The 18,673-nt window shown below is 36.6% G+C and overlaps 1 protein-coding gene across 1 annotated transcript in view; it reads right to left on the bottom strand.

Annotated features, from left to right (window-relative positions):
• The window catches only part of LOC139733917 (zinc metalloproteinase-disintegrin-like MTP8), a 118,997-nt gene extending 100,691 nt beyond the window's left edge, over positions 1-18,306 (bottom strand). Inside the window, exon 1 of the mRNA XM_071644731.1 lies at positions 18,068-18,306. Within this exon, the coding sequence (XP_071500832.1) occupies positions 18,068-18,176 (109 nt within the window). The 5' untranslated portion in view covers positions 18,177-18,306. The remainder of the gene's footprint in view (positions 1-18,067) is intronic.
• Positions 18,307-18,673: the final 367 nt, after the last annotated feature.

Here is an 18,673-nt window from a genome sequence, read left to right as displayed (position 1 = left end):
TAAGAGTATTCGACTGCTGGTATTCTGTAATTTACCTCTTTTTTAAGGGCATCTTGCTTTACTTTTCAAGAAGATTGACTAGTCATTCACGCTCGGAAAAGCAGCTCAGCAGGATCGAGGGCAGCGCGTACGCGTACTATGAAGAGACAACTGCGCGCTCAGCCGCTGAAGTGTACTCGGTACGTGCATTGCTGTACAACGTGACGTACTGGTAAACATGCGCAAACTGCAAACTCACTACGCGCTTCATACATGCAATACGCCTATCCGACCTGTCAACAAGTACGTTCGGTTGCCAGTGCGGTGATGTGCGTGCTCAAGCTGATCAACGATGTGACTGTGAGCTGCAGTTGATTGTGTTTTCTGTCGTCTTTCTACCTAGCTGTCTGTACATGAATACGGACTATCATTTCCTGTTAAAATGCAAGTATACATTGTAAATTTGGGTAGCATTCAGTAACAGCGTATAAGGTTAGATTAGGCACTGGAAAAATTCTAGCAATTAAAGCATCGAGTGCCACTGTAAATTTGTGTGGTTTGTACGGTGTTCTAACGTAAACAGTGAACAAGTTAGACTCTAACTTACTCGTTAGACACTCTAAAAAATAATTATTAGGAATGAGATTACGGGAAATAGGGCCTACTGTTAGACAGGTAGAACTAACGTATAGGCTTAACTAGCGCTAACGTTAGAGCAGGCCTACTATCTACTGCAGTTTCGTTTGTCAACATCTTTTGGGTGGGTCGCTCGAGTTTATAGTGAACTGCGAGACCAACTTTCAAACGGCGAAGCATGAACTCCCTAAAGGCCTACGGTACGTCGAAGAACCCTAGCTTGCTTATTGTTGTCTAATTATAGATCTACGATATCGCCTACTCTGTTGTAACGTAGAATGAGGGCTTTATAAGAGTCTGAGTCTGAGTCTCTCTAACGTAACCCGTGTCGCATTGAGTGTATGCGTGCCTTAGTGGTTCTCGCGAAGTGCAGTGATCTAAGGCGCCGCGATACCCATTCATTTGTACATGAAATCTCTCGCGAAGCGAAGGTGCTGCGATACCCATTCATTTACACGTGAAATATTTCGCGTCGCGACGCGAAGCAAAAAAGGCGCGAAAATCACCAGCGTGGTATAGTTTTTACCATTTCCCTAGGGAGTATAGTCTTTTTCGCGCACTTGTATGGTAGAATTATGTTTTGTTGTTTACAGTGCTCTCGACCAATCAGAGGACGAGATGCATTTTGTGAGGGATATAATACACGTTATGTATGTGAGCTACTGTACTGTGTACACCTGACCTGCAGAGCAGAGCAGGCTTTGTTCCACTTCGTACTTCGATCGAAATTCGATCGGATTATTTTGACAGCAACTTTCAAAATCCCTAGTTGTTATGAAGTGTCTCTCTCAAATATCCCCTCTGGACGACCTAAAAACTATGAACATTTGACAGATTGAGTTACAGTACTAGTATACAAGTCAGATTGGAGGCCGGAGTAACACCGGTGATTTTTTTTTTTTAGCGTCTGGTCGGGCTAGAGTTACTTACAGACAGTAGCAACTTGAAAAGACTTCTTTGCAACTTGCAAGAATTTTTGGAAAATTTCTTCAGTTTCTACAATTCAAATTTCAGTACAATAGTTTACTTGTAACCTGGTATTCCAAGTATAGTTATATTTTGTGAAATTACAGGAGTAAAATTACTGTGAAGTATTTTACGTAATTACAGAATTCATTCTCTGATTCTTCGTACTGAACACCACTGAGCTGGGAGGAAGGGGAAATTACCGTAATTTTTTAAGTGTATGACAAATATCAGCACTTAGTGCTGCTCGTGCTAATAAAGAGGGCACTATAGGCCTAGCTATGTCACTAACGTCAACCTACGTAAATATAAAAAGCAGAAATTACACCATTTACATTTTTATAATTTTCTGTGACTGATAAATTGATATTTCGTGTTTTGTTTCAACTCAAGTTTTGAGCAGAAACATTCATGAGTCTTGGCTCGATATTTAGACAGTGTGCTTGAAGAAGAACCAAGATTGATCAGACTAGTGATGATGATTATATGAGACACTAAGCGCTTGACTGTCAATTCATTAGTATTTCCTACAGAGTAGCCTGAAGCCTTCAATCTTCGTATTCTTAGAGTAATTCATGTCAGTTTGATTACGACTTTATTTTCAGGTGACTGGGCGGGTATGTGTGCCTTCTTATTGTCATGGATGTTGAAGGTGGCTGCAGTGGTGTAGCCAGCAAACAAAATCCAAGTTCAGGTTAGAAAAATTTAAGTTCATTCCTTATGTTATATATATCCATCTTTAACCCCCAAAATTGTGACTCATTTATTTTATTTTATTTTTATTATTATTTTTAGATTTCTGGTTTTTCATGTGAACATGTACGTACATGCATGCACACACAATCTGAGGCCAGTGAGGGCGAGACAAATAAGCAAGGTCTTATCCTAAAATTGTGACACTTCAAACTTGAACTTTACAGACTGCAATTCTATATATGTTGTTGTTGTTTTTTGTTTAAGAAATTTGTTAAAATTTTGCCTCAAGATTTTCACAGGCTTTATAAATTCATAATCTGGATAACGTTTTGCAAAACAGATTGTTAATCTGTGATTACTGTACATGTAGCCAGGACTCTGAACTATTTTTTTAATCTAATAAAATCAATGTAAAGTAATCAAATATTGATTATACTTCTTTATAACAGAACATGACTCTGTGTTTCCCTCTGGCCAAGCTGGAAGTGGATCCTCTCAACGACATGTAACAGGCCCAACAAACCTTTCTGCCGTCCAGCCAAGTCAGCTGCTAGAAGAATCCTCTGCAGGCTCATCGCTGCCCCACTCACATTCAGCTCCCTGATAGAGGCCGATCATTGGTGTTTGATGTCATATATAACATATATAAGTCACACATGTTCTTCACACTTAATGTGTGCTTCCACATGTGTTATGTAAGTGGAACTGTTATAATGTTTGGATATAGTGCTGATTATCCATGTGTTCCCAGTACTGCATCAGTATGCATTTTTCAAACCCAAAATTTAAAACCTGACCGAGACTTGATATAGGTTTTTGCTCTGTATTTCTTTGAAGGCAACTCCAGTAGAGTGAACATAAAGTGAATTTGAAATCACATGGCAGAATACATCTATACATTTCTCAACGATTTATTGAACTTGCGTTTTGTAGTGCTTTGTTTCTATACCTGCGAACTGCAAAAGATGTATGTGTGCCATGAATTGTGTGATTGTGTGTGTGTGTGTGTGTGTGTGTGTATAGTATTGATATTCATATTTGTCAAAAAATGAAAAATATGAATTTGATACTATTGCAGAGTTGTGGCAGAAAGTGATATGAAGATGAAAGGCAACTTCCACCCAGATATTGCGAACATTTATGGCCAGAAATATATGGACCAATATGAATATTAATATTCATATCTTCATCTGAATATCAGTATTCATATTTGTATGAATAATATTAATGTGGCCTTCTGACAGGATTCTGGCAAAACATGTCATTTAGCAAATCTGCATTTTTTTCCTGGTATTGTTAACCATTACCAATTAACATACATTATATTTTACTTTTTAATATTGATATTAATATTTTTAATGTAATGTTCATGAAAAAATTATTGTAGACTTGTGGGAAAATATTCTACAAATCTATCCTGCAAATTTTGTTGAGTTATTGTGATTCATCACTCTGTTACAAGTATTTATATGCATTTTTATAAATATTAATATTCATATTTTTCAAAATATGAATCATATTTCTTTAAAAACAGTGCAAAATTGTGCCACAATCTATCATCATCATATCCTGCAAGTTTCATTGTCATACTTCAAACAGTAAAGGAATTATAGGCAATTTAGTTGTCTGTGTACATGCTCAGGCGGTGCCATTGTTAAAACAAAGTAAAACAAAAGATTGACCTTTGACCCCGGGTTGAAAAATGGGCATGTCTTGTGACATTAAAACGCCTATATCTTTGCAACCGCTTGACCGATTTGAAAAATTCAAAAAGATTTGTGAATGGGAAGAGTAGGGCTTTCATTCTACATTAATTTTTCCTGGCCTTATATCATTTTGAAAAATCACCTAAAATGCCTACCAGAAGTGAGTCGATAAATGCACCCAGAGAGATTTAACCCCTTCTCTGCCAGGGACTTTGACAATGTGTGACATGCTAGAGTGCTTACTGTGCCAATCGGCACTCAAAAGCATACAAAGGATTTCTTGCATGGCAAGTGGGTTGGTAGAACCCTGCAACTGGTGTATACCATATAGAAGATCTATAAAAAGCATTGCTTAGGCCTAAATCCCAGACAGTGTACACTTAACCCATTGAGGACGGGCTTGTTTTGCTACAACACACATTTCCCATAAACACTTGGCCCGGTATACTCAGGACTGGTCCTCAACGGGTTTACATGACTGTATTAAAGCACAAGCAAGAGACATAATGTAAACCTTGCCAACAAGCACACAATGTAGATCTCAATATTTAAAAAAAAAATCATGCAAAGGTCATAGAGTGCTGGAAATAGAAAATGGAGACAGACAAAAGAATCTACGGATATCCTTCGCTGAAGAGTCTTAAATCCACAGAAATCCCATTTTATCATTTGCAGCAAAGAGGCGAGTCTTGATGTCCTGAAATCTGAGAACGCTTTCAAATATTTGGCATTGGGAATCGGATGACCAAAGCTCAAGACAGCGTCTGTTTGTGCTAAGTTCTGCCAGCGCATGGTTGTTCAACAGAATGAAACAATATTGAGTTACTCAGCATGTTGCCACTGTGAGCACAAAACTCATACTGAAAATGAACTCAAATAGACCCACATTAACAACACTGAGTGAAACTAATATTGGCATGGTTCGGTGGATCATTAGCAGTTGAGGCAGACGAGGTATAAAGTAGATTTTCATACTCCTGTACAAGCTATACGTATGTCTATGCATTTATGAGTGAAAAGCAAGTAAATGTTTCAGTAACTGGAAAAAGAGCATGTCCAGAGATTATTCATTCTGTGACATTTTCTCAGACAGAATTAGTCCATGCATAACACATCAAAGTTAAAAAAAGATTTATGCATTTAGAATGATTTGTTGACTCCATCCCCCTGGACCCCCCCCCCCCCCCCAAAAAAAAAAAAAAAAAAAAAATCCATGCTTCTTTCATTGTTTTTGAATACATCATGACATACATTAAAAATTAATAACATGAATATATCTTCAACCATATCTTCGTACAACTTCCAGCAGAAACATAATGCTAAGCTACAACCAGGCAGACTCATGCAGCTTGGCGTGTGTGTATGCGTTTGGGGGGGGGGGGGCTCACCTGAAATACACAAATGCTTTTATTGACAATATGCAGAATGCTTGATGTTCAGAACAATGTCATAAAAAATCTGCAGTTACTATTTCTTTTTGTTGTCACTTTGGCCTGTCATTCCTTGTGCATAGCCTGATCTTAACGATATCCAGATGTCCATAACTATACTGTAATTGTCCTCTAAGCCTAGGAAAGGTCAAGTTTGGAAGTTTTGATTCTATTTTTTTTCCCCTCAAGATACCAACCCATAACTCTTCTCTTTCCTACACTACTGGTTTCATGCAGCATACAGACTTACAATGAAACAGTATACTAAAACCAGAAATGTTCATGTGCATTAAATTTTCATGAATTTTGCAAGGATTCAAGAGATTCGCGATATAGCACATGAAAGTTCTTGCCTACACAATGTATTGAATGCCAGTGGCAATTCACAATACATGCCATGAAAAAGGCTGTTGGCTCCAATTCAAGAAAATTGCATGCCGCTAATTTTTTCTGGTTTTACAATATGTATTTCAGTTTCAATATGATCTATGGTGGATGTACTGGTACGAAACTTGAGATTAGAACACAGGACAGGGAGCATAACCCCATTTAGAGCAAGAATTCAAAGAAATCAGAGTTTAGAGGGATTAGGGCATACATGCTCATCTGTGCATTATACCTCTTTTAGTAAATACTGATGGGAAATTTCAGAATAGTTTTCCATCATTACAACTTTGTTATCTCAATACAGTATAATACTAGGATGATTTGAGTATACATATCAAAAATATTCCAACCTTCATGATTTTTTGGCAAAATTATACCTGAAGAGGATTTCCCTATTCAACATTCCTAGCTCAAGGCTATTTACTGAAGCTCTCAAAAAAAGAAGAGAAAAAAAGAGAGAGAAATTACCTTAAAGTCGCCTTCAGTCAAACTGCAGAGATTTCATTTAGTTTAGTCAATTTGTTACAATCTGTTCAGCATTTGGAGAAAGTAGTGGGTAACAACCCCTCTGAGTTGAATCTTGCTTTGAGTAGTGGGTGTAGAAACTGTAATATAGCTACAAGGTCAACTAGCAGTGCAGATCTACAGCAGTGCCACTTCTCATTACTAAAGTGTTTATCTCAAGTGCAAATTCTGTCGAGGAATGAAGCTGTTGAGGCACACAAGAAGGGTATGCTACATGTATTTCTCTGCTTGTTAAGTGTTTTAATAGAATGAAAGATTGCTATCACAGGATAACAACATAAAAGTATACAGGGCTTAAAGGAAACCACGCGAGCAAGATCCTCTTCCTATGAGGTTTCCTGTTCTCATTGTAGAATTACAGAAAAGAAATATGGATATGAAACTAATCAACAGAAAGGGACGGGAAGGAGGCATAGAAACAACATAAACAGACTCTGTAGACTTTGTTTCTGTTTCTACAACGTCGAGATGAAGTTAGCACAGTAACCTATAATAATAATAATGATAATAGTGCAATTATATAGCGCATTTTCCATAAACGTACATGTTAAAATGCGCTTTACCAGTGGATTATCAACAAACAGGTGAGTTTTTAGATGTTTTTTGAAGGTGATGAGAGATTGCTGGTTTCGGAGATTTGGGTAGCCTGCATACTACAAAGGTACTTCCAGTCATGCTTTTTTCACTGCTGGTGAACATTCTAAGACTGGAATTCTTATAACCAACTCCATTATTTGGGGTGGTACATGTAGTTGACTTGATTGCTCTTTCTCTCTCATGGGAAGAAAGGGGTATAAATCTGGGTCACTCATGGCATAATTTGCTTTTGATATGAAGCCATGATGGAGAATGACTTAAGTTTCTTGATTCACCTTACTCCGTCTTCCGTTCTCCTTGGTTTTTATCCATCTTCATCCAGAGGACCACTGTCAACTCTTAACAACTCTTCTTGAATTGACACTTCAAACAACAAGAGGCACAAATTACATATAACCTGAAACAGAACTGATACTACAACACAATGTTATCCTTCCACATCAATTATCATGATCATCATCATGAGATAGGGAGCAGTATTGATCAATTTATGATAGTTTATCCTTGTTTAAAGACCAATAAATGATCAAATGCCAACACCTGGTTCTATCTCATGTATATTGCAAGGTTAGAATTTGATCACGACTAGTGACCTCTGACCTTTACTGCATCTTACTCTACAATTAAAACATCACCATTGCACTGTACTTACACTAATTTCATTTCATGACACTCCCTCCATCAGGTATACTGTATTATGGATTAGGACAACAAACACATATTAAGACTTTGACCCTAACATTGTACCTTTCACAGTAATTTTTTTTTTTTTTTTTGGCATAAACTCAGACAAACAAATTCCCCTGCTTTGGTTTATCATATACCATTTTAAAAATGATAAAATATAATTGTACAGTTGTATGGCTAAACAGTGATTCTGTGTAACGCAACCTGACAGACCATGACCTTAACATGACCTGGATATACTATGTATATATACCACTTAAAAGCAACAGCACAAATAGAATGAATGGTCTACAGTGCTTTTTAACATGCCTACAGATCAAATATGTAGTCAAAGATATGACTGGTAAACATTGTAGGCAGTATTTCATTGACTAAAATATCAAATTTTGACACCATTTTGTTAAAAAGATGAATGTGCATTGTACATTTCACGTCTCTACAACTCTCACTAGTTTTACTGTAATGCACAATGGTGGATTTGTAGGAATATGACATTTGACAACCAACAAATCCTTGCTCCACACTCTACTGACAGTTAAAGGACAAGTTCACCTTCACAAACATAAGGATAGAGAGAATGTAGCAATATTAGTAGAACACATCATTGAAAGTTTGAGGAAAATCAGACAATCCGTTCAAAAGTTAAGAATTTTTGAAGTTTTTGTGCAGTACCCGCTGGATGAGAAGACTACTGCAGTGTATGAATAACTTAGATGTCACATGCGTACAACAATATAAGGAAAATATAAAGAGAATTTCACAAAATTCCATCTTTTGAAAAAAGTACACATTCCCCTGACTCGTTACCGATAAATGTTATGGGTAATATTATTCCCCCTGCCTTTAGAAAGAGGCAAGTCAATTGGTCTTTTATTATGCGAAAAAAGTGAAAATATGTTGAATTTTCTTTTATATTTTCTATATACTGTTGTACGCATATGACTCACAAGCTGTAGTAGTCTCCTCATCCAGCGGTTCCAACACAAAAATTTAAAAAATTCATAACTTTTGCATCGATTGTCCAATTTTCCTCAAACTTTCACTGATGTGTTCTACTAATATTGTTGCATTTTCTCAATCCTTATGTTTATGAAGGTGAACTTGTCCTTTAAGAGCTGATGTATACCCACAGTGTCACATACAAATTGATAGAAAAATCATGCATGATATAAAGATAAATGCTTATTCCAATAGAATGTGGAATACCTCAATATATCATTTCTATTTCACAAAAGTATGCATGAAATGAAACTGCTGAAAGAATGATTATCATAGTAACATTACCGATGTAATATTGAAACTGACAGAAATCATCAACAAAGTGACAATCATTTGTATGTTGCACTGGATAGCAAAATACTGATGAAAATGAAAAAAAAAATGCTATTGCATTGGCCATATCATTTTCATACTCTGAATTTCATAGAACGTACTCGATATCTGGCATTTAAATCAACGTATGATTGGTTGAGCTCTTCACTTTTCCTTGAACTGACACTAAAATGGAAAACAAGGATTGGTACTTATACAGTAAAACGACAAGTAGAAGTGCTTGCTACTCAACTACTTTCCTCATCTTAGCAGCAAATGACCTGGTACTGAACCTCAATTTATTAGTCTTCAAAGCCCCTTTCTCCTCTCTTTATAGTGATTGTTATATTCTTTTTCCACTCTATACAGTAAAAGTCGTTACCTCTCATTCTCAATTACAATCAGGGAACTTCATTCTTCAAGCCTCAAGATGATTCATGCAGTTAATGTTCTCTGTAATTCATTTTCCTGCCCCTCCAAATTTGTTCAATTATCTGATTTTCCAATCCATCATGCTATCTTCCCCAGTCTTCTCTGTTAATATTCCCCTCCAGCATTCATCACTCCTAAAGAAGGGGATATTTGTTACCCCCTCCCTACTATTGTACCTACCCCTCCTCGAAGTGTCATTGGATAATGGTTGGGGGTGATTAAAAACCTTGCCACGTGTCTCATACCCAATCAGTCATCAGCAGATAATCTGACCAATGCCATCATTCAGGCAGCCAAGCAACTTCAGCATCATGGTTGAGGCTGTCTTACATTTATTTTACCCTGCCAAAACAGCAGTAGAGATCATTTTTCTCCAGTCAACCTCTCATTCTCCTCAGCTAGATACAACAAAAACATCCATACAGGAATTTTTTTTTTTTTTTTTGAAAAAAGAGACTACAGGGGTGTGGTCGTTCACCTTATTTCCCCCTTTTTTTTTTAAATAATGTAAACATCTCAAATAATGGTGAACAATTTTGCTGGCCAAACTTATTCAAACCCTGTCATATCTTCAGGAGAATGAATCCCTTGCCTTGCCACACATCCCTCTTCCATCTCCTTTCAGACACTGATTTTTCAGCAGGTTTACCCTGAGTGCCCTGTACTAATCTTCTTTAATCTGATGTATCTTTCTAAAGAAGTAATCTAGAATCGCAGATATATCACCAACACTGTAAAGTCAGACATTTTTTGTGTGCATGAAACTTTCATGAATTTTACGATGAGTCAAGACAAAAAGAAAGTTTTATCTGCAAAATGCATTGAATGCCAGTGGCAATTCACAAAAGTTTCATGCCGTCAAAATGGCCATTAAATTCGTGAAAGTACACACGTATCATGCCACAATTGTTTCTGGTTTTACAGTAAATAGTTGAGCAAACATTAACATCCTCACTATCAATCCATTCCCTTTTTTCTACAGTATAATCTGGCAAGTAAAACTCTCACGTAACAGTCAGTGATGTTAATCCGTTACAATATAATATAATATAATGTAATATGATATGATATGATATAATATAATATGGATAATATAATATAATATAATATAATATAATATAATATAATATGATATGATATGATATAATAAAATATAATATAATAATATAATATAACATAATATAATACAATATAATATAATTTTTTTCCTTTCAAATCTTCTTTTTTATTAAGAAGGAGGACATTCTGTTTAGACCTGTTTGAAGGTTGATTGAGAACTTCTATAGAATTATCACCCGAATATAGTTTGAATATGATAGTGACAGCTATCACTGCTTGGCAAAACATGTTAAAATTAAAATTCAATGGTATTTTTCTTTTCCCCCACCATTTCTAATAAAATACTCTTCTTTTTGTTTGTTTTTTCTGTAATAGTCAGAATTATCTGGAACATGAAACAGAGTTTCCAGAGGACCTCTCATGCATTATTTCCAGGTTTTGAGAAAAATGATTGAATAGGGGCCCCTTCATCAAGATTTGGGTTTGAAAATCACCTAGGGGAAACATCTGTAAAATCCATTGAGGAGTCATATCATCTAGCCGTGAGATAGAGGTACCAAGCATACTGTACGCATGTCTACACTGGACCATGGAGCTGCGTTGGTAATCTTACAAACCTACTTACACTGTGCTGCAGAAGTCTCCATGCATTCGTAGTTCTTAAACTGTTGAGGATGAGTTGATTCTGCTATACAATATGTACAATTGTACATGTATGTATCCCATACTAGACACCTGCCCAAGTATGCTGAGACTAGTTTTCAAGGGTATAATGTGGTTCTCTGATTCACAACTCCAGATAATTCTACATCATACCTTCAAACATATTCTAATATTGCACGTCAAGGAAGTTGATCAAGTCACTTCAAGGGAGGGGCCCAAATATGATTGATATTAGAGGGGAAATCCAGTCCAAATACAAGTAATAGTCTGATAAGAAAGAGTAAAACATTATGAGTTTAACGGTACAATTTTGATCGAAATTGGGTAAAAAATAAGGAAGTTATGACATTTTGAAGTTTTGCTAATTTTATGAGAAAACAGAACTTCTTGAATGGCTAATATGACTGCAAATGTCAAAGTGAGCATGTCATCCCCTCACAAGTTGCCATTTAGTTTGTATAAAATTTTGAAATTTCTGTTTGTTTGTTTTTTTATTCAAATGCAATTACATGTATGCCCAAGGCTCAAATCCTGATATATCTAACAGATCACTATTCTGAAGTTATTCAACCAGGAAAAACATTTCATTTCAGACTTCAACAACAGAAGCATTGAATTTTCGTCATTTTTTTTTCTACTAATCGATGGAAAATTGTAAGGTTATTAATTAGTATGGTTAGCTCACTTATTTGCCTATTCATATCCACTGTACAAGAACTGTTTTGCAGAAATTAGCAAAACTTCAAAATGTCATAGCTTCCTTATTCTTCATCCGATTTCAGTCAAATTTTTACTGTTTAACTCTTACCATTTTACTCTTTTTATCAGACTAACTTATTTTTGGACTGGATTTCCTCTTTAAGAAAGAAACAACACAGTATAGATTCACATAAAGAAGACAAGGGCAATTTACTGATTGTCCTTTCTTAATTCTGCTCTCCCCGGATACCCTGAAATGGTACTGTAGATGCTCTTCACATAACATTTTGATATTGTCCTTTGTCAATAATTCACAGAGATCTCTCTGCAATGTATAGATGAGGACCTTAAAGGGATGGTACAGTATTAGTGGAGATGAGAATTGGGCTTTTAACTTTTTGCGAGATACAATGTCTACCAAGGAAACACTTATGAAATCGTACAGAGCATACCATTTTAAGAGGAATTCAAAGTTTATGTGTTGAAAATCGGGTTTGGAATGACTGAAACATCCAAAAACAAAGTAAAACAAAGCGATTGTAATAAAAGTGTGGGTCCCACATTTTATTAGAATCGCTCTGTTTTCAATATCTCAGCCATTTCAAAACCAATTTTCATCAAATAAACATTGAATTCCTGATGGAATTACATGCTCTTTCATATTTCATAAGAGGTTTCTCATTATCTCACCAAAAGATGTCAGAAACCTGAAATTAGGTCTCAACCAAAACTATACGATCCCTTTAATACAGGGCCTACCTCTCCACTCGTATCATATCCAGACTAGAAAGGAAGAAATCGCTAACAGTACCAAATGTTAAAGACATGACAAGACCAATATGTATACGTTTTCTGTGCTTTGTGTATGACTGATGTACACTGTTACAACAGAGTGGTGATTATCAATGTGGTATTAGTCTGGTAAAGCTACATCTGTGGCTAAGTTTCAGAGAAAAAAAAAATGCTACACATGTCCCCAAAAAATGTGATATGTTAACATTCCATTCACATCCCCTTGTCATTGTAACCTGCTTTTTAATGGCAGCTTACTGTACATGTAATGCATGATACAATGGAATGATGATGATCATAAGTACAAGACTGAGTCAGTTAGCATTGATATATTCTCATTATTCTCATAATCAACTGCAGTTAATTGTCATTCATTGCATACAAATTTGCTTGGCTCAGGCAGCCCGCAATATACATAATTTCACACATTATTGAAAAGATACAGCTACAGTCATGTTTGAGCATTGTACAGCTTTTCTGCTACATTTTTGTTTTGTTTTTGTTGTTTTTGTTGTTATTTTTATGATGGAAGACTCATGGACATCAAAACTAAATTGTTACTGGTAAAATGTGAGTCCAAACCATGAAAACACACTACGTTGACAAAACTGAAAATAACATTACATACACTATGGAACTGTGAAAACACCCCCTCCCATGGAAAGAACCACTGTGCTGCATGATCTGAAATAAATATAAAGGAAATTATGTTTTACAAACAAAGTAATCCAGATGGGTTGTTAGTACCCAGTGTCTATACCACAATGCCAGACTTAGTGTATAATTTATAAAGGAACAAAGCACAATGTCTGTATCAGTGATGCTGGGGTTGTGAAGCACATCAGAACCGTACATACTGGCACTTGCTGATATGATGTATCACTGACGAATCAAATAATCTTAAGCCCTTTTTACACTTGTGTTTCTTAACCCCGTACTTTCTCTGACCCAGGACTATCGTTAGTCCCGTACCAATTTTTTCAGCTTTTTACACTCGCCAATAAGTCCCGTACTAAGCTATTGTTCAGGGCTAAGGAGAAAATTGACCTTTTTACACTCGTATTTCTTAGTCCCATACTTTCCAAACCACATGAATATTCATGATTACGCTGTGCACTGTACACGTACACGCACGCACCGGCAGCACTTGATTCTGATTGGTCAGTGGGGGTTGGACTTCTTCTCCGTCGCTTAGCCCCGGATTATTTTTTCGTTCTGTTTACACTCGCTTGCTTGGCACTGCAATTGCGGGGTTAGCACCGCAATTGCGGTGCTAACCCTGCTATTTTGCGGGGCCAGATAGTACGGGACTATCGGAGGGGCTAGCCCACTTTGGCAAAAACAAGTGTAAACAGAAAGTGGGCTAAGGAAAGTCCGGTACCAACGGTGGGGCTAAGGCCCCCCCTTAGCCCCACCGTTGGTACGGGACTAAGCAAAAATTTGCAAGTGTAAAAAGCCCTATACTCTCTACAACCTCCCTGGTAATATTGAATCCTCTTTGGTGCAGTGTCAATTTACTTGGAAGTATTATGGACTACTGCATCAATATAGCTTTCATAAAAACATGATTTTCTGGTACTACGTTGTAGATACATTGTATATATGCATGTCTAGATGCAGTAAATTTAGCAGTTTGAGCCTTCAGCCACACTTAAAAGACCATCAAAATGGAACATATTGACTCATAGTAAGTGGAAGTTTTCATGGTGCTGAAATTCTCACACATTTTGCACAACCGGAGACTAGTGCAAAAAATAAAAGCACGCAAATATTTTTGCTTGCCATATGTTCCAGTAGTTATGTCTTGATTCTGCGGAATTAAAAACCTACGGAATTAAAAACACGTGAAATCCATCTTACCTAGCCGAGCGTGAAAAATTACTTGCACAAAAATATCCACTTTTACAGTATACTAGCATTAAATAAAATGACACACTCACCACTCTACTCATTCAGTCACTGTATATCGGCTGACTTTTCTATACTTTGCAGTATCAATGAAGGAAGTTTGATTCCTAAAATATACAGTGAATTTCATATCATTCCCATTTCATTTATTCGACACTTATCTTTCTAAAAGGGAAGGAATAAGGTATGATACAATAAATTTTCCCCATTCTGTTCTCTTGCCACCTCTATTTCAAAGGAGTCAGTGTTCAATGCAGATATTTTACAAATATTTGAGAAAGGCTACATCACTGCCACATCGTTGCAATATTAGATGTTTAGTTTGATATCTTAACAAACAGAATCCCCTCCTGTATGAAGGTTTTCATTACTCTACTGTATGAGTTATCAATTCGATCATTAAAAAAAAACAACAAGTGGGGTTGAAAAAGTTTCTTTTTGATGACTAAAGTGTGCACACATTTGTAAACTATACCGGAGTAATTTTGCATTTAAATCAGTCCTTTAATCATACTGTTCATTCATTCTTTGCCATAATCCACATTATAGCAATCCTTTTTATCCCCATCGAACACACATGCATTGTGAGAGTACAAATGCTCTTGTAGCAGATTGTGCTATGGCTCCAACCATAGTCACCCATTTGAAGGACTTCCCTATTGTTATCAACAGCCAATTCTCATCAGGCAGCCATGCGTGATATTAGCTAAGAGTTACAACACAAAAAACTACCTGGCACAACCCACGTCAGTGACACATACAACATCACATGTGACCTGGTTTCTGGGCTAACTCTGTTCCCTGAGTAGACTATTAAATATAGAGACCAACAATATTGAAGTTTGTACAAAACAAAAGTATGTTTTGAGACTAAAGAGAAACCATTACAGTGTATATCACGCTCTTTATATAGGGGAAGAAATCTCATGAAATTATAAATGCTTTGAATAATCTCGGCTCTTATATCAGGAAGGTCTCTTCCCACCTCCCTGCTTATATACAGAATCACAAGTTTTTGCACATGTTGGAAATAATCAGTCTTACATATGTAATATCCATTTCTGTAGTAGAGTTTTGTAGCATGCTTGTCTTCAGTTTAGACTCTTTTATGATCCCATATCATTTCAGAGTTGCCTTGGCATGGCTATTCACATGATCTTGACCCTCGTCCTATGACATATTCATATTCAATCACTTTGAATATATTCTTCCAGGTTCTTATAAACAATCTACTCTTTGGCATCATAAGGTAATAAATTGGTTTCATTTCTGTATTTTCAGTAAATATCAAATTACAAGAAATATGGAGGTACTCTGATCCAAATGTGTACCCATTAAAAAAAACAAAAACAAAAACAAAAACAAAAACAAAAAAAAAAAAAACTGGTGTTCTTACACTACAATATATTTTGGGATTCCTGAAACGCAGTTGGAAAATTTAATGGATATCATACAACATGAACATTAATATTATGATGATGCAAAAAACATGAGATAATAATAACAAGACCAGCATTTGAAATGCGCCATCAATCTAGTGGCCTATTCTGAGACGCAGAGGGACATACAATGTATAAAGAAAATAACATACAATGTACATTGTATATATGAAAATATGAAAGTTGAAAACAAGAGATAGAAGATACCCAGTAAGCAATTCAACAAATGTCCAATCAAAGCAAGATGTGAACATATGACTTCATCTGCTTTTTAATGATTCAGTGGTTTCTGCTGATGGGATCTTCAGTGGTAGAGCATTCCAGAGAGATGGGAAATAAAAGCTTTTTCTCCGAGAGTCGAGATTGCTCTTTTAATTGTTAATTGTTTACTATTACATGAACAGAGATTTCTGTCAGGGACATATTCTGAAAAAGGGTTTTGCAAATATTTTGGAGCTGAAGAATATACTGCTTTCCATGTATGGAGCAGAATTTTAAACTCTGTCCTTTAATTGGATACTGGTAGCCAGAGATATCATCTACTGACTTAGGTACATGTATGCACTTACATGTACTACCCATGTTGATGATCAAAGCTCTGATATAAATGCACTTTTAGTGTAATTATGTTGTACACATATTAATGTAAATATTACAGATTTTCTTTAAGTAGTTTCGGCATCAAAAGTATTTTATTTGAGAGATTAAGTTAAATTTCATTTCTATACTAATTAGGGATTTTCAAACAGATGAAGTGTCTCTGTAAAAACACTCAATTCACCTTGCAATATACCCTCATTTTAGATGTAATCCACTTATCCAGTATACATGTAAGCAGGACAAACTATAATGGTATGTCCTCGGGTAACATATTGAAATAATCCTGTATGATTCAGCACCGTATAGGTTTTTTTTTTTTAAGTAGATCAATTGTTATTTGAAGTAGTGAATTTAAGGTTTTCATACAAAGCTGAAAAGAGGATTTTTTTGTTCCCCTTCCTCATTCGAGTCAAAGCAAAGAGTAGTCAACTTGTCCATGGTTGATTTTTTTATTTATTTATTCTTTTTTTTTTTAACGACTGCAGTACTGACTATTGGTACAAAGACTGACAGCACAAGAGAAGCCTCATCAAACACACATGAGCTGGGTTTACCTGGGCCCCATTTCATTAAGAGTTGATATGATAGCAACTCTTGCTGGAATGTCAATTGTCATGGTAACAACAAGAATCCAGCTTCCTGATTGGCTGTTGCTATTGGATTTTGCCTTTAATCATGCCCTGGGCTTCTATCTGAGTCAACTATATGACAGCAAACTGCTCCCCACATGAAAATCAATTGTCAAAGTTCTGTTTTTTGGTTTATTGTTTTGATGCAAGTATCTAAATTGATGAAGATTAAAGGACAAATATGCAAATCTGAATGATGTACCTCTTAACTACAACAACAACAGCCACCATCAGCACACACTGAGATATCCTCCTCCTCAAGCTCCATTGAGTTAGATGATACAGTAACTTCTTTTGTGTCAATCAATCAGAACCAATTTACACCACACTTAACACGGTAACAATGGCCTCTTTAAGTCTTACCAGGATGTTACATAACAAATTCCCTGAAACCTGCACATGGGTATAATAAGCTTGTTGGCACATCAACTCACCAGCTCACTCAGCAGCAGCATTTACCAGTTTATACTACTTCCTCTAAATGTTTACTTACTTCTCCCATTTAAAGCACACAATACGAAAATTTACTTGTGTAAATTTATGTGTGTATGTGCTATTCATATCAACAATTGCTATCATTTATATTCATAAATGTAGTAATACTTATGTACCTATACCTAAACATGACTGGCACAATCATATTTTTTTACAAAAAGCACACGATTTACCCTCCATTCCAATTGATAGGGATGCCTATGATGCCTACCACATCATGGTACGACACACTCGTATTCTGAGAAATCCTCCCGCTGGTCCGCTACCCTACATACACCACCCACATCGCATCGCCCGGGTCATGGAAGGGTGGCCAGTGCCGACCTTCCCCGCTAGCGTGACTCATTGTACGCTGGTGTGCTCGTGCGGCTGGCGAAAAAAACTGCATGGGATAAGAACGAAAGTAGCACTGATTGACAAGAATCGCTTACCTGAGCACTGTTCCGTTAGGAGTATAATTCCACTGAAAGATACGACCAATAGATAGTACAGGACAAAGTGAAGATTTTTGTTCGGTTTCCGTATACTTGTAGCCTCCATGGTTATCCTCTCTCTCTACAACCAGCCGCTGTCGCGACGATGCGTTCGGCGGTTACGCGATATCACTAGACAATGCAGTCAAAAATCGACGTGTGCAGTGTTGTAACGTGTATGTAGTGAACGGGTCCTGCGCGGCCTCGGCAACTCAGACCTCTATGCTAGCTTGCGCCTATCCGTTCGTTCGTTGTATGTAGTGTAGCGATCAGCACTGCACTGGCAGTGGAAAAAAGGACCAATGTAAACAAACCCAGCTGGCAAATTGGGATGGGCGCTGTGTCTGCTGCACTGCACTGCTACGGTGCCACGCGGCTGCAAAGTCCAAGTTTGTCGAAGTACGCCACCTTTTGACAATCTTGTTGCAATGGCAAACTCGTGGAACACCGCTCCGGATGTGACCGAAAAAAAGTAAATCCTGTAAAAGAAATCAGTAAAGATAGAGGACAAAACCAGAGGATATGAGTCACTAAAATCATTACTTTTTCCTCTTCATTGGTCAT

This window comes from Diadema antillarum, unplaced genomic scaffold (assembly GCF_040938485.1).
Source record: "Diadema antillarum isolate AM-2024a unplaced genomic scaffold, OU_Dant_1.0 seq00000503_RagTag, whole genome shotgun sequence".
NCBI lineage: Eukaryota > Metazoa > Echinodermata > Echinoidea > Diadematoida > Diadematidae > Diadema > Diadema antillarum.
The sequence above is the reverse complement of the archived record's forward strand: the minus strand, read 5'-3'. Positions and strand labels throughout refer to the sequence as shown.